Consider the following 22806-nt stretch of genomic DNA (forward strand, 5'->3'; position numbering starts at 1 on the left):
AAATAGATTGTGTTTTTTTTAAGCGTGTCAGGATTTTAAATCACCAATGTAGCACAGACCCCTCATGGTAATATTTTAAAATTCATTTATTTTACCTTCCATTTCAAGGTTTACTCTAAAGCTTCGGTCTAGTTTCTATGTTGTTGTTGTCCTTCGTTAGTAAAACAGCAGCTCGCCAGGAGCCAGCAAAACACAGGAACGGGCAAATTAGTCTGACAGTATTGGTTTTGTCTTCCTTCTCGACTCAAATTATTAACGACCTGACAGGCGGTAAACCAGGACGATGGCGTTTAGCGAACACCTAGTCAATTAATGAGCCTGCAGCTACAGACAATGAGGTCAAAGCAGGTCTCCAGACTGCATCGCTCGCGAGGCGAGGTCCCGACCCCGTGTTGTTTCTTTGATCCCATTAAGATCCGCGCTCAATCCAAACGTAATTATTGCAACAGCTCAAAATAACACGTGATTCCATGTGCGCCTAAGAAAACACTATTCTCAGCAGCAAAGAGTTGTTTTTGATTCAAATAAATCCAACAATCATGACGAATAATGCCACGTTTGGGACTTGGGAGTGAATTATTTGTGGTTTGAGAGAAACATACTAAAAACCCGTAACAGCCTGAGGTTGTTCTTGGAGACTGTGAGTAGAAAATACAGCCTCACCCCTCTGTGTTCCTTCATCAATTGCATTAGGCTTTAGAAACTGCAATGTGTGCAGACTCACTTCTCCTGTCAGGGTTCATTTATCACTTCCAAGCAAGAGTCACCTTTCTCTGAAAATAAATTGTATTACATCACCAGTAAATAAAATAAGAACCACCCACCAACATTGGTCTGTGCGCATGTGTGTAGATACTGTGTGTGTGTGTGTGTGTGTGTGTGTGTGTGTGTGTGTGTGTGTGTGTGTGTGTGTGTGTGTGTGTGTGTGTGTGTGTGTGTGTGTGTGTGTGTGTGTGTGTGTGTGTGTGTGTGTGTGTGTGTGTGTGTGTGTGTGTGTGTGTGTGTGTGTGTGTGTGTGTGTGTGTGTGTGTGTGTGTTGTGGAGGTCTGAAAAAAGGAAGAGAAATGCTCAGCATCAGAAACATGCAGCATCCAAAGTCCTGAATCTCTTCCCTTTATTGCTTGTAAGCCTACATATTCTCTTCTATTGTTTAGCCCTGGTAAAGTCATTTCTAGAATATCTTCATTTAAAGACGGCCTTAAGACGTCTGGCTTTGAATAATTCAGCACTTAGGCAACTTTTTTTCCATCCACAGACAGAGATAATAAATTATTCCCATTCAGATTCAAGGCTTTAGAGCAGCCGTAAAACAATGCATTTAAAAAAGAATGACACAGGATAGGAAAAGAGATGAGATTTAGGAAGGAGTAAAGCACTGCAGGGTATTACTAGTAACCGTGTGACGGATACTGTGTTAAATTGGGCCTGGGGTTTAAAGTGGGGGAATGGTTGCTTCCCCACTACGACACAATCATCTTTAAATTAAGCATTTATGTTTAAACTTAATACTTGCAATGCCAAATCAGGCCAGTGGCATCAAGCAGGGCTTCAAAGATGCCCTATGTTCAGACCACGCCCCTCTTCCAACTCAACTTTAATTTTTATCTCAGTCAAACACGCCTGAAACGCCTCCATTGGACTCCTTTGTTTAGTTCCCTAACATAGTCAGGGATAGACGTCACTATGTTACTCTCGGGCTTCTATTGGCTAGCGCTTCAACACAATGTACCTAATAGGCTAAGGGGTGGGACATCTCTAAGCGGTTGACCAACCACAACAGAGCCGGCTAACCAATCAGAGCAGACTCGTCTCTGGTTTCAGACAGAGGGTGAAAAGAGGTGCAGTATGAGAAAAATAAAGACATTTTTGAACATTAAAGCTTTTAAACCTGTCACAGTAGAGCAATGCTTCTCAAAGTGTGGTCCGCGGACCACTGGTGGTCCGTGACCACCCCCTAGTGGTCCGTGAGTATATTGGTAACATTTCACAATTTAAATAAATACATTTCAGTTTTCCGCACTCTCGCGGGAATATCTCCGCAATGGAGGGAGGTTAAGTTTCACTTTCGATTGCATGATATAGCCCAGCGCAACACCGTCATCACACATGTTGCCACTTGTTTGTACCATTTTCAGGCGATTTGTAATCTGTTCTAGAAAAACGATGTGTTTTTTGATATTTGTGGAGTTAGGTGGTCCGCGAGTGTTTTTTTATTGGTTAAGTGGTCCTTGGAATGAAAAAGTTTGAGAAACACTGCAGTAGAGGCACCAAATACAAATATGAAACCAGAACATTTGCATAATGGGCCCCTTAAAGCAATGTTGGGCTATTTCAGAAAATGTCCGAACAATATCAACAATTATTTTCACTGGATACCGGAGAGATGTAAATTAGTCGGACTTGAAAGACTCACACACACAGACTCACAAGGTGAAACTTTTTCGATTACCAGCGTCGCTGTTTAAAGCTGGAATATGTCCATGTACAGAAAAACTGATCATTGCAAACTATCACTTTTCTGACACCTGTTGCATGTAACTGTTATTTTCCCATTATTCTCTACATCTATTTCTGTGGACACAGGCTTTTGCTAAACTCAGAGGATCTTATATCTGCTCTGGTGTTCATGCTGTACTAAATATAAAGCCTCTGGGTTAAAGTGTGGGAAGACCTTCTTCTCAGTAATGCTTCTTGCAAACATTACACTCGTAAATCCCCATTACGGAGACCCAGCTCCCTTCCTACGCAGTTTGTTTATAAAACCGAGCCTTATATATGTTTGCAATCAACTGTTCATCAGACGACTTTTCGCTCTAGCTTTGTGCTGCCTCTTGGGAAACATTGGCTAATGTGGTTTCCCCGATGCACAGTGCGGATGGCAGACAGTGTAGCAGCGGGACCTGATGGTCTATGTGCTAATGTAGCCTCCTCTGTGTCATTCCTCATCGGCTGGTTAATAAAGGGTCGATTTAGCAGCAGCTAATCTCCGTTAACGACTCAATTTCGGAAGTGCCACAGCACAATCAATACTATGAACAAATTCCAATTAGATAGCCATTTGTACTGTAGCCTGCTGTGTGTACTGTGAAACACTGGACATTGTAACACAGAAACACACTTTAACAGGCTGCTAAAATCATAACAGAAGATCGCTGATGAGAATCAAAAGTGTAAATTAATTATGAAAATGGCTGAAAGCGAGATATAATGACCCTCATTCACAATTGTACCTCTTATTTAACACTTATCCCAATTCAGTGCTTCAACCTCACATCAGCCATTTTCCTTTACTACTTTTAGGTTGTTTTTGCTATGTCATGGCCACAGACTTTTACCACTTTTATTTGTTTTTTCAGACCCTGATATTCCCTATAATCTGATCCCCACACCATCACACCTGCTCCTACATTTTGGTAGAGTCAATGTCAGGATCCAAAAGCGGAAAGTCCAAACTGAAAAGATGTATCGACACAGTGAAGGCTTACAGGCAGACAGGTAGACACATCATGAAGCAGGCAAGAGTCTAAACCTAGAAGCCAGTTCTAGCAGGGGAGAGCACTCTGGGAAGCAGGTCAAGAACAGGCCAAAGTCCAGAAACAGATAACAAGGGAAAAGAGCAACAGATCAGGCTCAGGTTCAGGTCCACATAGCTGGAAAGCAAAAGCATGAGTAACTTTAGCCAACTGGAAGGAATGAGTGGGAAATGGCTGACTGAGTACTCAGCATGTAAAGGTAGTTCTAACTCAAATCCGAACGCTACACAATCTCCCTACCAGGGACAACAACAAAAAGATCTTCACAGAAAAAACGTTTTGTTTTAACCATGGTTTTAAAAAGTTACACCAGTTTTAGTTTTTCCAAAAGGAGGGAATTTGGTCAGGTAGTGAAGGCTCAATCTTTGTGATAATGTGAGTGTCTTGTTATCCCGATGAATTCTAACCTGTTCTGTCTGCTGATCACGCTTTTAAGGCATCACTCTGTTTTACTGAGCCACTGCAGCTAAAGCGTTTTACATGACTGACAGATGAGTGGTTTGTTAAGCTTCAAAGGTTCCCTAGAGAACATCTGCTTGCATACAAGAGTCAAACAGTGACAGGTCAGGGTGCTCGTTATCCGTCTGTCCATCTAGCTTCTGGCAGATTTGACACAACACACAACAGACTTAATTTCTTTCATCACATTCCGTAAATCCTTCACATGGAGGCTGTGGTTTTGATGTTTCAATAGCAACACTTGATTGATTTAAAGAGAGCAGGCACACACAAAATCACAATAATTAAAGAATGGCAGTGCATCTCTCCACCGTGGCACTCGTGCAGTTTGACGATTGTTAATCATTATCTCAGAAGGAGACTTTCACAACACTGGGATTACTCTACTGGCAACTCACATATTCAGATGTTGTGTGTTATCTGCACAAAGTATGTCTTATAACTTAAGTGGAAGGTGGATAACATTATTTAATTTGTTCAGAAAAAAACCTGAATACCTACTCACTATGAATAACTTCGCATTTGCCTGGCAGCGACACACAACATATACACCTAAACATACACATGGATGCAAAACTGCCAAATGTACAAATGAATAGTGGCAAGAAAAAGCTATTTAGTTCCCGCGCCAAGTATCACCTTCTTTGCAAAAAAGTGAAAGGACCAACTTTGATAGTATCAAAAAAAGATCTAGTAAAGTTGTAAATCATGTCGAGGCGCCTTTTTGTTTTCTATAATTGAATTATTTTGTATCCGAGGCAATATTATACACTATCCAGTGAAACTATACAACATCTCAAATAACATTTTATTTGACCATGAGCTCAGAAAGATGGACAGTGTCTATACATTTATTCATATGTTTCTCCTCCCTGTGGATTTATTTATTTAGAGCCAAATAAATAAATCCCGTCATCTCTAAAAGCTAAAAGCTGGCTAGCTTTACAGCGAGGGTCATCAGGGGTCAGACTCCTCCATCCCACCAGGATATATGTATGTATTCTCTCTGCTTTGCACTCACAGTCACACATGTCCTCTCCCTCCTATTTCCCATATTCATTACAGAAAAGGCTGATTGAGATTTCCCGCTCCTTTTTTTGCATGTCAGGAGCTGTCAGATCCAGACGCTATTAGAGTAGAAAACCTCTGTCACTGTGGGAGAAGATCAAATGTCAGCTGTAGACAACCTGATCTCACCAGAATGCGTGACTCCACCACGACTTCTTAACACCACAATGCGTGGTGGAGTCACGAACTTTGTTACATTTGCGTGTCGGCACCACGCAAACAACCCCAATGTAAAGTGAATGAGGCTCCTTTGTCGTGGTGCACACACGCATTTCTACAACGTCCCGCAGTGAGCTTTTATTCTATAAAACGTTTTTTTAAATCTACTTTATATCTTGTAGTAACTCACGGGAGGCTTCTTTTATTTTATTTGTATTCATAATAATTAAAGAAATTCGTCAGAATGTAAAAATTACATTAGTTACGAATTTGTGTTCTCAAAAAACAGTGCATTGTGTGTAATGCAACTGTGATTTTTATTAAATTAGTTAGTTTTTAAGGAGAAACAAAGATTTTTTCGGAGTTTTTGGATGGCAGAAGACACTACACTACCCAGAATCCTCAGCTATCGTTTGGGACTAGACCATGTGCTGAGCTTGACAAACCCGTGATCAGTCCTCAAGCTCTTTGATTGATTGACCTCCAACTGCATTCCATATAAAAAAAAAGGTTTCGTAAAAGAGAAAATCATACTTTATTCAGCAGTGCTTGCTTTACTCTTTGAAAGTCATCACATGAATACATTGTAATAAATGGTTTGGCGGCATTAAATATTACACATCTGTCGTAGTTCTTTATTTATCTACAGAGATCGGGCTCAGAATAGACCGGAAACTATTCTTTTACTGTTCTGTTTTAATTTCACAATAAATTAGTAGTCATATTTTGTTTTGATATTATTGTTTTTTATTAACTACTAGACCGCTGGGTCATGTTAAGACCATCTTTTCTGTGTTGCTGTGGGGTTTTTCCATCGCTTTGTTACAAATATCAAAACAATAACAAAATAATATTCGTCGTAAACTAAACCAGAAACAGCAGTATATCTTATTTTGTTAACACTGTAAACTTGACAGATTTTTAACCCAAACCACCTACTGGTTAAAGCACGTTATTGCAGTTAGTAATTGCAATGCAGGAAGATTGTGTTGCTTTTTAACGACTGTTTAAAATGCCTTTTTCTTAATGTCTTTCATTTTTGTAAAGCACTTTTCAATGTGTTACATTTTATGAAAACATTTAAATATTAAGAGTACATACAAAATAGTGGGAAAGTAGAAGGTCAATGATATAAATATAGAATAGAAAATATCAAGAAGATACTTAAATGATATCTAGAATAAAACAGTTTAGTGCCTGATAGGAGGATGTGCTAACTAATAAGGCTTTATTTAAACATTAAAGAATACTTTAGGTTATGGTCTTCATTTAAATAGGAAAAAAGCTTTGGGGGTATCTATATATTAAGCCTGACAAAGTCTAAATTGCATGGTTTGTTTTGGAACTTGACAATCAACTTTCCTGCAATGTTAACTATGTTGAAGCACTTATTTTAACTGATATTATACACATTAATTATAATCTTATGTATGTAGATAGTATAAGAAATGTGCAGAATACGACAGTGTAATGGTGGAGATATACACACAATATTGATATATGTCTTGTAATGTACTGTTGAGGAACCTGCGACCCAAGTGTTTCATTCATTGCATAACTACACCGTAGTTGTGTATAATAATGTCAAAAAACCTTAGCTTAGAAAATCTTGAAAGGGGTGTGGAAACTAGTCATTATATACAGTCTGTTGTGACCAGGGCCGGCCCTCGGCATAGGCAGTATAGGCGAATGCTAAGGGTGCATCAACCCATAGGGGGCGCCGAAAATTGAAAAAAAAAAAGTTAGAAATTTAAAAAATATATATTTTTTGTATTTCATAACAACACAATTTCCCGATTTTGGATCAACAAAGTACATCGTATTATCTTATACTAACAGAACTACACCTATATTGCGTACAGCACCCATAAACTATGGCACCCCCCCCCCCCCCAAAATCAAGTTGAACTGCCCCAGTCCCAGTAAAAACCAAAGGTTTATGAGAAATTGTTCTCTTTTTGAAATAATGGTTTTAGTGTGCAATTATAGATTTTAATTTTGTATTTGTATTCATTTAAAATAAATCAAACTCCCAAAAAACGTACACAGCTTCTGTGTGCTTTTATTAACATTGGAATTTACTGTGTAAGCGGCCGCGGGGGGGAGAGCTTTAGGCTGCGGCCCCACGAGGACGAAAACGGCTAAACGCATAGGATTAACGCAAACGCAATCGCAAACGGCTTCCGTCCACATGCAATAATTATCCGGATAGTGTCTGCCCACACGAGACCGCTCCGTTTAGCTCCAACCGCTGGAGAAGCTGCAGTACATATGCAGGAGCCTCTACGTGGCGCTGTAACTTCCTCCACAAAAGCAGCGAAGAAGCATGGTTGTCATGGTTGCCCTTCTGTTTATTCTCCGCGGTGGGGGCCGAGGGAACCGGGCAGAGTTTTTCGCCAGTCAGCGTGTATTAAAGTTTAAATCTTCCGGACAAAATTATAAAAGTGCCGGTCAAAGGTCTTCTTTGTTATTTATTGAGCTTTAAAACAAATGAATAACGACTCTATATAATATAATGATAAAATACACGGAGCCTCTCTTTTTCCTCCCTCTCTTCGGACAGCGCCAGTGTCTGTCTCATGCAGCAGCTCATCCAGTAATCAGTGACCCGGCCGACTGTAAAAATAAACATATTTATAACTAGTTTAGGGAGTTTGAGAGGTAATTAAAATAGCTAAGGGTGATGATCTGACTTGAAGTGTGTGTTTTGCTGCAGAGGGAGGAGCTGCAGGTGAGCAGAGCTGCGTGTCTCCGTCCTGTCAGATTAGACTTCACTCGCGAGAGAAAGATAAATAATCTGAATTCAGGGTGCAGTTTACTTTGACGTGGGGGTGAGCAGCAGAGGTGGGGAGAGGCGGGGCTATTGCCTCATCATTATTGCTGTAGATGTTGCACAAACAACTGTAGCATGGTCAATAGCGTCCGGAGCACGATAGAAACTCTGCGATCCGCCATTGTTGTTGTTGTTGGTGGCGAAACACTTCAGTAATGGCGCGGGGTAAGCGGAGGTGAGCAGAAGAGGTGGGGAGAGGCGGGGCTATTGCGCAATCACTATCAGTGATCTGAAAATGTCCGTATAGGGCGCACACACGGAGCTGTTTGACCCCCCAGAGAGTGGCGTATGCATTTCTATCCACCTTGGGACCCGTTGTCGTTTCCTCAGTCGTTTAGTGCCGTATTCGGTCGTCCTCGTGTGGCCGAACGGTCTATATGACACTAAACAGTAACGCAAACGACCGAATTCGTCCTCGTGGGGCCGCAGCCTTAGAGAGCTCTCCTGAAAGACTGAGAGGCTCTGATAACCTCAGCTCAGTGAGGTAAAGGCACACCTTTATATGATTATTATAGTTATACAAAAATAAGAGAATAGATGAAAAACAGGTATAAAATACTGACAGTACAAACAAGTTGTTATTAATAAACAAGAATACAGTTTGAAAGGGGAGTGATTTGTAAAATATCCATAAAGAAAAAGAAAATCTGCTTACAGTTCTGTTTCATATGGGTGTTGAGAGATGTATCCATAGATCTCCTAATGTTGCTCTCAAAGTGCACCAGATTGATGCTTTTAACTTCAATATTAAAAAAAAAAGTCTTCCCGGGGGTGCATGCCCCCGGACCCCCCTAGAGGAGCCCCCCCCCCCCCACTTAAATCATGTTCAAATGGATTGGAAACTAAATACAGTTGCACACATCTTGTGTCAACATCATTGTTTTTGTGGTCATGCCACAACCATGCACGTGCGAATCATAGTGAGTGTCTGCATTTTGGGGGGAGGGGCGCCAGCTAAAATCTTGCAAATTGGTCAGGGCCGGCCCTGGTTGTGACAACACAGTCTTTAATTAACAGTTTAATGGTGGAGGTACACACATATTGATAGATGTCTTGTAATGCACTGTTGAGGAACCTGTGACCCAAGTTTTTCATTCATTGCATAACTACACTGTTGTGTATATGATATGTCAATAAACCTTAGAAAATCTTGAAATCTTGAAAGGGATGTGCAAAATAGCAATTATATACAGTCTTTAATTAACTATTAGAGAATAACAAGTAATGAATATGCTTTAAACGGATCTGCAGATAAATATTTAGTCTTCTCAAGCACCAACTATCAAATATCTTGCCTGATTGTTGGCACTTGACAATCACCTTCACTGAATTTCACTCAGGTGTAACTAAAGTCTGATTTAAGGGTTGTTTATATTTCACATCATTAATCCAAATCTGTAAAGTAACTAAAATAAATGTAGTGGAGTAAAAATACCAGGTTAACCTTAAAGAAAGCCCTCGGGATTATAAAAGACCCCCATCACCCCAGCCACAAACGGTTCTGTCTGCTGCAGTCTGGCAGGCGGTACCGCAGCATCCGGACTAAAACCACCAGACACAGAGACAACTTCATCCCACAGGCTATACGATTATTAAACACCTGAATTTAGAAATAACATTCATCTGGCTGCTACTTAGAAATTATTTATCTAATATATCATATTCCAATCACTTGTATATAGACTCGTATTGCACTATTTCACAATTTTTTCTGTGTAGGCCTATCTGTTTTATTGCGTAGCACTGTTGGAGGAGCCTGTGACCTAAGGGGGGGGGGGGGGGGGGGGGGGTAGGACACGTTCGATTCCTGTTTTGAATAGTGTGCCGTCGATGGGTTTCATTCCATTTCAAAGTCCTTTTTGACGCTCTGTGTAAACTTCGCACACTGCCACTCCAACATCCAATCACAGAGGTTGAGGACTGATCACGGGTTTGTCAAGCTAAGCACATGGTCTAGTCCCAAACGATAGCTGAGGATTCTGGGTAGTGTAGTGTCTTCGGCCATCCTAAAACTCAGAAAAAACATTTGTTTCTCCGAATCGAAGGGGAAAAATACAAAAGCATTGCACACAATTCAAACCAATCAATGTTGTGTAATTAACAAGGACAATTTGGTGTTTTTTAGTCGATGAGTAGTGCAGATATCACTGTAAAATCAATCGACAGTAAGGAGAATTCTTACTTCCGGGTGTACAATTCTCCGTTATCCAATGGGAATGGACGCTCGTAATACAATACAGGGGACATGATCATTATCTTTTAAATAACGTTAACTAAAGGGAACAATCTATTTGACACAGCTGAAGCTCTGGCCTTCCTTAAAAACTAACTAATTTAATAAAAATCACAGTTGCATTACACACAATGCACTGTTTTTTGAGAACACAAATTCGTAACTAATGTAATTTTTACATTCTGACGAATTTTTTTAATTATTATGAATACAAATAAAATAAAAGAAGCCTCCCGTGAGTTACTACAAGCTATAAAGTAGATTTAAAAAAACGTTTTATAGAATAAAAGCTCACTGCGGGACGTTGTAGAAATGCGTGTGTGCACCACGACAAAGGAGCCTCATTCACTTTACATTGGGGTTGTTTGCGTGGTGCCGACACGTAAATGTAACAAAGTTCGTGACTCCACCACGCATTGTGGTGTTAAGGAGTCGTGGTGGAGTCACGCATTCTGGTGAGATCAGGTTGGCTGTAGAAGGTCTGCTCTATCCTCCAGCCTTATTGCACCTGACAGCTGGGAAAAGTGGAGACGACAGTCGTTGCACTTTATAAAAAAAAAAATGTGGAGCATTCTCTGCAGCTTCAATGAAACCTTAATCCGTCTCTTCCTTAACATCTCACCTTTTCCACAGTATGCACACTAGACTTACAGGTTTAGTTAAAAGCATGGTGCTGCTTTTAATTTAAGGTGGGGTAGGTAATTTTGGAGAAACCAGCTCGAGTGCGCTAGATTTTGAAAATAAACAGCCGGAAAAAATCTGCCACTTCCTTACAGAGTCCCTCCTCCAACACACACGAACGCGCAAATGACCAATGAGGGCACGAGATAAGTTTGTGCCCAGATGGAAGGCTGACCGGCAGGTAGGCCATCCATACGGTGGCCCTGAAGTGCAAGACACCACAGCATTTCAGAAAACACCACAGCATTTCAGAAAACACCACAGCATTTCACAAAACACTACAGCATTTCAGAAAACACTACAGCATTTCAGAAAACACCACAGCATTTCAGAAAACACTACAGCATTTCAGAAAACACTACAGCATTTCAGAAAACACCACAGCATTTCAGAAAACACCACAGCATTTCAGAAAACACCACAGCATTTCACAAAACACTACAGCATTTCAGAAAACACTACAGCATTTCACAAAACACCACAGCATTTCACAAAACACTACAGCATTTCAGAAAACACCACAGCATTTCACATTGGACGGAAAGGGTATTCCTTTAGGGAGAACACTTCTTGTTTGTGATTGGACAGAGCCAGCCAGAGAAGCACTGCTGTGATTGGTTGTTTTTGCTGCCAGTCAAGAAATGACGCTTCGTGATTAGCCCAACACATCAGCCGTTAGCTCAGCTGTTAGCACACACTCAGAGCTCACAGCTCCTCATATCTGTTCAGAAACTGGACAAAAGTTAAACATGTACAAACCACAGACTGTCTATGTCATGGTGAATACAGTCGCTGCTTTATTTATGTCTGTATGACGTTGTTGTGAGCGTGGACGGAGCAGCTACAGGTTAGTTTAGCCTGATGGATCCGATTCCGATTTACATGGAGATACGGCCCGCCCCCTCTCCAGCGTCTTGTTTGAATGACAGGAGTAAATACAGAATTAATGCTTTATTAACTCGTGGTTTTTAAGGGGCTTATCTCCATGTAAATACTATGGTAGACTACCCAATATTCACATCGCTCTAATTTCACCGCGGCTGCTCGAGTTTCACCGCGGCTGTCAGCTGTGTTTGCTCCTGTCAATGCTGTCATTCAAACAAGAGGCGCTGGAGAGGGGACGGGGCGTATCTCCATGTAAATCCTACAACAAAATGAACATATTTGACCGTGATTTAATTGTAATACACGTTTCAAAGTGATGCCGAAGTAACTACATACTGATAGCAGTTAGTAAAAACCATGAATTAACGCTTTGACAAGTCTGCAGACAAGACGGCAGGCGAAAAGCTTTTAAAATGCGTGTTTTCTGAATCGGATTCATCAGGCTAAACTAACCTGTAGCTGCTCCGTACACACTCACAACAACATCATACAGACATAAATAAAGCAGCGACTGTATTCGCCATGACATAGACAGTCTGTGGTTTGTACATGTTTAACTTTTGTCCAGTTTCTGAACAGATATGAGGAGCTGTGAGCTCTGAGTGTGTGTGCTAACGGCTGATGTGTTGGGAATGGGATCATACGTTGTGGGACCATGGTTGGGACATATTTCGCTGTCGGGTGTTGACCAATCACGAAGCGTCATTTCTTGACTGGCAGCAAAAACAACCAATCACAGCAGTGCTTCTCTGGCTGGCTCTGTCCAATCACAAACAAGAAGTGTTCTCCCTAAAGTAATACCCTTTCCGTCGAATGTGAAATGCTGTGGTGTTTTCTGAAATGCTGTAGTGTTTTGTGAAATGCTGTAGTGTTTTGTGAAATGCTGTGGTGTTTTCTGAAATGCTGTGGTGTTTTGTGAAATGCTGTGGTGTTTTCTGAAATGCTGTGGTGTCTTGCACTTCAGGGCCACCGTACATCCAGTTACTTTAGCCGGGCCGGCTCAGATGATTGGTCGTGCTTTTTACAGCGCTACGGCTTCCACAGATGACGTTTTTTTATGGATGTATTGTCAAAGCACTTAAGATATTCATTGCTATCGGGATGTTAAGAGCATTCCATGGAATATAACAAAAAGTGTATCTCGAGCCGCTTTCCCACCTTAAAACTGCAGCCTTATGTTTATTGATTTTCCACAGCTGTAGAATTTTACTTTGAAACAAGCCCACCTGGCAAAAGTGATGAAAGGCTGACTCAGACACAGAGCTCAGGGTTTGCTAATATTAAAATAAGACGGCCTCTCCTCATTTCACCCACAAACACACAGAAGTGTCACGGGAGTTCAATTGTATTCTCTTTAATTCTCACTGCTCATATTTGGCAGAACCATCAAAATATGAGGATGATTTGCATAAACATATTTCCTGTTTTCAGCAATTCATGCATGAATGCAAAATAAGCAACAAGAATATGAAATGCTACCTCAACCGAGGCTGAAAGTGAACCTCCTGACCCAGTTTGCAGTTGGCAACAACACATATGCTCTAAAACAGGCTGAAATCAACCAGCATAACATGTGCGCAGAATCAGAATCAAAAACGGGTTTATTGCCAGGTTCACACGTACGAGGAATTTGACTTGATGTCATGGTGCATACAAAAAAATATAAAACAAAACATGTAAAAAAGTACACAGATAGAGAACACTGTAATACAAATATAGTAAGATAGCAATAAAATAAAGCAGTAACGCCAAGTTTAAAACAATTGCTAATAGTTTGACTGATATTGCAATTGTATGATTCACTTCATTTTTAAAATGTTATTCGCATTATCATTACATAATATATATAGAAATAATCATAGTTAAAGTCATGATCATGGTCATTATCCCGACAGTACAAGCTTAAAAAATAAAAAATAAAGCTTTGAAAAAATGACCCTTTTCTTCTGGCTTGGGAACTGAAGGGTTGCTGGTTCAAGCCCTGATCGGACCAAAAAATACAGACTGGTAGCTGGAGAGGAGCCAGCTCACTTCCGGGTACTGCCGAGGTGTCCTTGAGCAAGGCACCGGCCAACCTGGCAACCTCTTAGCTCTGGCAACTCTCTATAAAAATGCATGTCTTCGTGAATATGTGTTTTCAGACCTAATCTGTAGGTTAGGTCTGAAATGTAGTGTGCGTGTGTGTGTGTGTGTGTGTGTGTGTGTGTGTGTGTGTGTGTGTGTGTGTGTGTGTGTGTGTGTGCGTGCGTGCGTGCGTGCGTGCGTGCGTGCGTGCGTGCGTGCGTGCGTGCGTGCGTGCGTGCGTGTAAACAATAACAGGGTGGAAAACTGAATTTCCATTGAGGATTAACAAAAGCTCATCTTATGTTATCTCTTTAAACAATGCTCAGCACCACAATCCATAATTGAGACAGATTTATTTCACATTTTTGCACTTTTCTCACAAGTCCATATTACGATTTCAATAAAAAATGTAATTAACTGTGCAGGCCTAGTGCACATAAAAGCTAATGTTATATAACAACAGAGCACTAGGTGTTAGAACATTGTGAATGCTTTGCCGTTGCCTGTATATTAAGTACTGTGAAGATGAGTCGGCCCGTACTGCATCCCCACATGCATGAACACGCATCATGGCCACAGAAAGATAAAAGGTAATAACGTTGCAGCAGCTAATTTACAGAAAGTATCAAAACTGTATTACATCCGACTGCCTCCCCAGGAGATAATTGAATCAACCGGGGTCTACACCAACACTTCTACACACACAATTAAATCAACTCCAACTGTTATTTGACAAAAGACTAATTAGTAAGCAGCAGATGTGACACCAAACATCATATATTAGAATCATTTCTAAAATGCCTCTATAAATGTCAAACACGAGCAACAAAACAAAGTACAAAGTTGTAGATCAGTTTCAGCCTAAATACTTGTGAAATGTGGCTGGAAATAAAAGAAGCTGAATGTTCCAAAGCCGTAACGATCTGGTAACTGCCTGTCTTGGCAAAAACAACAATCACTGCAGCCCCTGTTGTTGTAACTGCCTCACACTCCAAGAGAAAACCACTGCTCTTTCCACCGAATGACAGCGGCTTGTGAAAGAGTTCACATTGAGCACTCATCTTTAATTCAAACCCCTTTTCGTCAAACACATTTGTTTCATTCCTATTATCTACACACGCTGCGGGAAGGCGCTTCCATTTCAAGCAGATTATTTATCCCATTTCTCATTCTAACAAAAGTAGAGAGGTTCGATAGACCTGCAAACGCCACACCCTACAAGAGCGATGTCAGGAAAGATTCATTTCCATGCATCACATATTGAGGACTGCTGAGCCGTGAAATACAAAAAAAACTTCTGTCAGGGTCTTTGAAAGGATCTCAGTGAAGAGGATCCTGAACACGGCGCTGCTTCCACACCTGATGCTCTGCTACGTGACTCGCTGATGGATCAAAAGTTTGTGTAAAAGACGTGTTTTTCTTTACATTTAATCCTGCAGAGTACTGCACCTAAGAAAAAGTTACTTTACTTCTGATTTACTTTGTTTTTGCTAGTTTGTTGTGTGGGAACACAAAGAAGAACTGTTTTTTTTTTTGTTGCTTTGGTTCGAGCAAGATTTGTATCCTAATTGAAGGGGTGCTACAAAAACTATGATAATTAAGCAGCGATAAACGGGATCCCTGCAGCGCAGCACTGAATCGCCATCGTCACTAACCAATCCGTAACATCAACCTGATGTGTTCTGTGCATGTGCACAAATAAGCTACTTCTGTTCTTGCCACCTGTTCTCAGCAGGAAACCGATGGACTGTCCCCTCCAAGTAGGGAATGAGTCCTTACGGCCCGTCCACACTACAGCGTCGACAGCATCGACAGCTTCAATCTGCCCATTCACTTTGAATGGGGTGACGTCACGTTGCCTCGCTTTTTCGCCGAACTGAATTGTGGGTAGCATAGCGGTCCGTCTCCGCCGGAGTAGCCAGCGCCAGCCAATCAAATCCTGTTTCGGAAAATCTGACAGTTCAAGCCGTAGCCAATCAAACCGCGTCTAAGCTGGGAGAGATATCCCGCCATTCATTTCTATATTTCAAAAAAAGTTGGAGTAGAAACTAATTATCGCCGTAGCAATCACCCGGTTTTGTATGACCAGACCCTCTTCACCTACCGGGATACAAACCGGAGGAACCAGGCATGGAGGGAGGTGGCAGAGACAGTGGGGGAAACTGGTAGGTTTTCGCCTGTTTGGGGAGTTTATATATATATTGCTCCCATAAAACCCCCGGGGTTTTTTGCTTTGTATGTCGGGGGCGGGAGATTCATGTGATTGGTTGTTGGTCGCGTTGCTTGAATAAAATCCCCAAGCTACAGACACGTCCAGCTCCAAGCTTTTTTTGTAGCTGTAGTGTGGACGCTCCGTTACCCCAAGTGAAGGAGTTCAAGTATCTCGAGGTCTTGTTCTCGAGTGAGGGAACAATGGAGCGTGAGATGGGCCGGAGAATCGGAGCAGCGGGAGCGGTACTGCAGTCGCTTTACCGCACCGTTGTGACGAAAAGGGAGCTGAGCCAGAAGGCAAAGCTCTCTGTCTACCGGGCCATTTTCGTTCCTACCCTCACCTATGGTCATGAAGGATGGGTCATGACCGAAAGAACGAGATCGCGGATACAAGCGGCCGAGATGGGTTTTCTCCGCAGGGTGGCTGGTGTCTCCCTTAGAGATAAGGTGAGAAGTTCGGTCATCAGGGAGGGACTCGGAGTTGAGCCGCTCCTCCTTCGCGTCGAAAGAAGCCAGTTGAGGTGGTTCGGGCACCTAGTTAGGATGCCACCTGGGCGCCTCCCTAGGGAGGTGTTCCAGGCACGTCCATCTGGGAAGAGACCAAGGGGTAGACCTAGGACCAGGTGGAGGGATTATATCTCTTCGCTGGCCTGGGAGCGCCTTGGGATCCCCCAGTCAGAGCTGGTTGATGTGGCCAGGGAAAAGAAATGATGGATGGATGGATGGATGGATGGATGGATGGATGGATGGATGGATGATGGATGGATGGATGGATGGATGGATGGATGGATGGATGTTCTTTCCACCGATTTTGTTTTGTGCAATGGTGGAACTGATTTCCTCACTACATTTCCCTATATGGGAATCAGATGTTCCAGACCACACACACACCCCTACACATAGACACATGCAAACACACACACAAACTCCCACACGCACTACCACACACACACTCTCACACACACGCACAAACAAACAATAACATACAGTATACACACAAACACACACAGTTTTTTGAAAATCGTTAATATGAAATTAATTATAGAAAATAAATACAAAATGGTTAGTACAAATCAATCTACACTAACAACATAATAAAGTAAATATCAGAAAAAAATAATGACGAAAATATGCAAAACATTACATATAATAGTTTATCAAAAAATTTAAAAAAGAATGACATATCAGAAAAAAAGAATATTGAATTCAGAACCAAAAGTTGTTCTGTAATCCTGCTGACCAACAGACAAACCACTTCCTCAGTGGAAAGGGGATACAGGGGGCTGAAGATAGAAGAAAACATCTGCTTTGCTGAGAGATGCAACACTCTGTCTGCCTGCAGCAAAACACATCTTCCACAAGCTAAAAAAAGCTCACGTAATGGAGCTTGCCGGTATAAGAATGAACTTACATCGGAGCTCTTAGTGTTGTTGTGACCTGGGAACGCCTGAAAGTGCCCAAAAGGGCTATTTCTCTCTTTGTGGCAAAGCTTCAATAAGCCCCTCTTCTGAAAGGCGACACTATGAAGGTGGTCTTCAAAGAGCTTATTAGAAAGCTACAGTAGACCTCTGGAGCCTTTAAGATATAGGATCAAACGCTTCAGACTTCCATGCTACCCACTCTTGAAGAAATCCATTCCCTCTGTCCCCTCTCTTACTTTCTCTCCACCTCATTAGCTTCCCGTACCTTCAAAAGAAAGTAATACATGCATTTTAAAACGGGATATATATTACAGGGTATCCAAATGCAACTATGTGGGGTCTCTAGCTCTGGAGTGTGAAACTATCTTGTTTTTGATTGTGATAAAGTAGAGTCTTTGTACATCTTAGGTAAGAGATTTTGCAAATAAACCAAGACAGGTAAAAGAGACTGAGCCTGAGAGAAGTTTACAAATAAATGCAGAGAGAAGAGAGAGAGACCTTAAGGTGGCAAGAAAATAATTAGACATTTTCCTTCACACCTTTTTTGTCTTGCAGCTACACATTTGCCATTTACAAGACGAGCAACGAACAGAGGTTCTCAAAGCGTAGCCTGGCCATTTTGTTCACCCTTTGATATTCAAAACAATGTGTGTGTTCCTGCTTTTAAGATGTCCTGCACATGTTGCTGCAGGTGTGGGCTGCACAATTAATCCTAATTGAATAAACTCCCAATTGTGCCTCGTGCAATATCAACTTGGCAGTAGGTAGGACATTTGATAAAAGGAAATATATTTTTAAATATCAGTCTGAATAAATAATTGTGAAGCTGCAGATATGCCGGGCTACACATCGTACTCTGAAGACTTTACGAATCACACAATGATTAATGTATTATATGTTAATGATAATGAGGGTAAAAATGCATAAAACGCCATTCCCTCCAATATCATGAATCCTACATATGGCATTTGCAATTCCAGTAAAAATATTATCAATTAGTTATTTTTCCGAAATGATGCAGCCTTACAGCACGTATACAGTATGTTTGCATGTATAGCTCGAAACAGCAGAGGCTTCATGGGTGTGTACATTGGGAATTATGAAGTCCCAGCTCCACTGAACAATTCATCTCAACTCTTTCGTTACGCCAACTCCCCGTGCTCCTAATCTTCATTCCTAAAACGTGTACACAAACACACACACACACACACACAAACACACCCACACACAGACACAGAGGGTGAGAATGTACATAGCTTGACTCTCCCTGGTTAGCGGCGGCAGTGTTTAATGAGCTGGAGGCCGAATGCCTTTCCTTGACTGCACCCTGTGAGTGGTTAATTAATCAGACAGCTCTACTGTCTCGTCTCACCCCCCCCCCCCCCTCTCAACCCCCTCTCTTTATCTCTCTGGAAGCAGCTCTGCATATACTATTTCATACATGGGTGAGAGCCTTGAGATTGTCTCCCTCGATGACACCTGATGCACCTCGTCACAGCAGCCCACTGCATTACACTGGCGCTCCCACTTTGAGATGATATTTTACCAACCGAGCAAAATCATTCAAGTCAGTCAAAAGATATCTCGCACAGCAAAACAACCACAGGGCCACATGCTGTTCACTGATTGGCTCAAAGATGGACTGCATTATTCAAGAGGGATGAAATGATTGCTGTCGCCTCATTTGCATGGCTTCTTCCGGTGCCAGCTGGTATCCGTCACAGAGGATGACACACAGAGTCAACATGTGCCACGCGGCGATAAAAAGGTGAGAGACAAAAGTCCACAAGGCAACAGTGACTCTCCCAAACGGCAAGCGCTGTCATGGTTGATATGCAGAGGCACAGAGCGCAAACACAGAGGACGTGCTGAGAAAGATAACGCGGTTCTGTCAGGGAGGCTGTCTCTGAAATTGTTTGAGTTTTTTTCTTTTCTGGTGTGGCTTTGATTTGTTTGATCTCTGCACACAGGCATGGTCAGTATTGCTGGCCACATGTGAGTGTCCGTTTCAGGTGAGATTGGTCAAATGGAAGAAGAACTTTTTTGAACCAAGAACTTGACCACATGACACACAAATGTTGAAAAATGGTGAGTAACGAATAAACTTATAAACATTTCTTATACTTTTAATAAGTATTAGCAATGTACTTTTAACTGGCAGATTCACTAATGTGGTTTTTTTGCTTCAGTTACGATTTGTGGCGAACTACTTCTTCTACACGATCATTTCTGTACTAAATAAATAGATACAAGGTCAACATATTCCCAACACGGTAAAGTAACTCCCACTTCAGCCTCCACTGATTGGTCAGTTTCTAGCTGAATGAGTTCAAATGGGTCAGAACAAGATCAAAAACGTTAGAAAAGTAGGCGTTAAAGAAGCAAGATTGAATTTGTCAAAAGGAAGAAGCCTATTATAACCAAAAACATGATGATTTGACAAATAAAATGCTAGGAAATGCTAAGAAACTAATGCACCACCGTCCCATCATTACACATTCAACATCTCAGCACTAATTCACTGATGTATTTTTGCCTCAGTGACAATTTCCACTGGTGAACTACTTCTACATAGACAGTTACGTGGAGTCCACTTCAGCCTCCACTGATTGGTCAGCTACTATAGTTCCACCACCCACAATGATTTCAAATGGGTCAGAGCATGAATACATATGGGTCATAAGGTCATTATAGCCAACATTTAAAGATTCACAAGGCGGTGAAGTAAATCCCACTTCAACTTTCATTAATTGGTCAGCTACTGGTGTTCTTTTGCACAAAATAAGATCAAATGGGTCGGAGCAAGATCATATGAGCAAATATAAAAAGACAGAAGGTATAACGGGGGATGAAGCCTCTCAGATGAGATTTGTCAAAAGGAAAGATAACTTTTTATCACCAAAAATACGAACAGAATATTATTTGTGTGTTTGCAATAACTTAGTTTGCGCCAATAATGAATTCCTTTGGTGAACTGCTTCCACTACATGTTACATGTCTGCACTTCATGAATACATACAAGGTCATAATAGCCAACATGTAAAGATCTGCCAGACAGTAAGTCCCTCCACTAATTGGTCAGAGTCATGAGTCAGAGCAAGGCCATGTGAGCGTGGTAGAAACAGCAGGGGTGAAAGAAGTTGGAGCCTCTCCAGGCGGCATGTAATCCCCCCCCCCCCCCCCCCTGACGCATTCACAATGAGCAAAGTGAGCAGCTCTGTCAGCCCCCTGGCAGCAATCAAGCAAGCCCCCCGAGGCTCTCAGCGTGTTCCCAGCCTGTTCATTACGACCCACAGGCGCTGTAGAGTCAGAGGGGGGGGGGCGGCACTGACGTGTGACTGCTGGCTTACCTTCGCTCCGCACCGTGAAGGGAGAGTCTCCGGGTCTCTTGGCCGAGAGCTGGCCCCCGAGAGAGGTCATTAGAAAGCACAGGCTGAAGAAGCCAATCCCCACCACAAAGATCCTGCAGCAGATAGACAGAGACCAGAGGCCGATTACACGACACAAGAGCATGACGGGGGTTTTTTCATTCTTTTTTGTATTGAAGACACGTAGACAAGACATTTGGTATATTGATACCACAGTTACAAATGTTCAACAGTTCAAAGCTACTAGTGTTCAGCTTATTCTCTACTATTGTACATCAATTGACAAGCCACATAGTTGATCTTCACTTGAAGGTGTACAATATTTAAACCACATGTATAACCATGTAGCGTGACAGGGTTAGAGCATAGGAGATAAAAAGTAGAGACAAGAAAGTAGAACATTACCAAAAAAGCATGTGAGAGTCAACATCACAGCGGGCTTCATGGAGCTTGAACACACTTTTTGTAAAGTTCATATTGCACCAATCAACCCACAGAAAAGCACAGTGCACACGCCTGGCCGTGTCATCCCAAATGAACCATTACACGGATGGGTTTTCTGCATCACACTGTGCTCAGTGAGCTGACATCCAAACATAAAAGCATTATTACAGGCGAATGGGTTGCATTTTGGGAGGAAGAGGCAAACACACAGCAAACATGTTGTGAGTCCTCCAGCTCTGAAAACAAATGGTTTGGCTCTTCTGCCACGCTCCAGGAGTCATGCTGGGAAAATGTTTTGTATTGAGGGGCACCGCAGGACAAATGGTTGCAATTCCATTCTTCAAGCCACAGCTGGAATTTGTATAAGGTGGGGAAACTGACAACAGAGAGGCTGCAGTCACTCCGTTAGAGACGGAGAGAGTGATAGTGCCATTTTACTGTGCAATATGTGAGGTAATGATGTAAAAAGTCAATGTTCAGGGAAGCATTTACGCCGTGTGGAAAGTATTTGATGCTACAGTGACAACACACTGAACTGTACAGCCTGTTCAATCAGGTCTGGAGGCAGAATGTGAAACACCACTGACTGCACTCAGAAAGCTGTCAATAGGGAACTTCACACCTGGAAGACGACAACCATCTATCACTAACACTATTGATACTGATTCTTAATTTTCTTATTTCTAATGAGCCATTCAGCTTGTGTTCCTGAGCAAAAGTTGTAATGACTGCTTCAGTTTTAATGATCTGCTTCAGTTGCTTTCCCGATACATCTGCTGCTGGTAGTTTCAGCTGAGTAAGCAAACGTTAATTATGGCACAGCAGGTATTCTGTTGTTCCAATTAATGCACATTTTCTGAACTTGCAAGAGTAGAAAACAACAGGAGGCAAACAATATTTACATTTATGGTGACTTTTTGTAGTCTGATGATACAGATACAGAATAAGAAAATGTACAAGGGTGTGTAGTTTATTGTGATAATTGGCCATGTCAGTGAATAGAGATGTAACCGATCGAAGAGGACTTGTTCTTACCTGAATGGTTTGAAAGTGAGAAGACATCTCCTCACCATAATGGACAGGTCGCTGCTGGATGCAATCATTTTCCACACACGGACAAAGCGGCTCTCCTCAGCATTGTGACAACCAGCTTCAAACACATAACTTTAAAAAACGACAGTCCTGAGGATCAACGGTGAGCGCGGGCAACTTCCCGGCCCGACAGCTGCGTGCGTGTGTGTGTGTGTTTTGCTGTGTGTGTGTGAAACAACTTCAGCAGGAATCCCGCAGGTGCGTCCTGCTGCAGCAGCGCCTCGGGTATAGTCCTCCTTTTCAGATTGTGCAGCGGAATAAATGTGGAGAAATAATCTGGGACACTCAGTTAGGATTGTACCCCGGACATTGTTGGATAGCAGCGCCGAGTGGAGCCACACGACAGTTGCCTTTG

At 41.9% G+C, this 22806-nt stretch overlaps 1 protein-coding gene across 1 annotated transcript in view; it reads right to left on the reverse strand.

The window, feature by feature from the left end:
- Positions 1 to 22806, reverse strand: part of LOC117450603 (alpha-1,6-mannosylglycoprotein 6-beta-N-acetylglucosaminyltransferase B-like) — a 101530-nt gene extending 78724 nt beyond the window's left edge. Inside the window, 2 exon segments of the mRNA XM_071204082.1 lie at positions 20898 to 21010; positions 22395 to 22806. Coding sequence (XP_071060183.1) covers positions 20898 to 21010; positions 22395 to 22462 — 181 coding nt within the window. The 5' untranslated portion in view covers positions 22463 to 22806.

Source organism: Pseudochaenichthys georgianus, chromosome 8 (assembly GCF_902827115.2).
Source record: "Pseudochaenichthys georgianus chromosome 8, fPseGeo1.2, whole genome shotgun sequence".
In the NCBI taxonomy this organism is placed as follows: Eukaryota; Metazoa; Chordata; class Actinopteri; order Perciformes; family Channichthyidae; genus Pseudochaenichthys; species Pseudochaenichthys georgianus.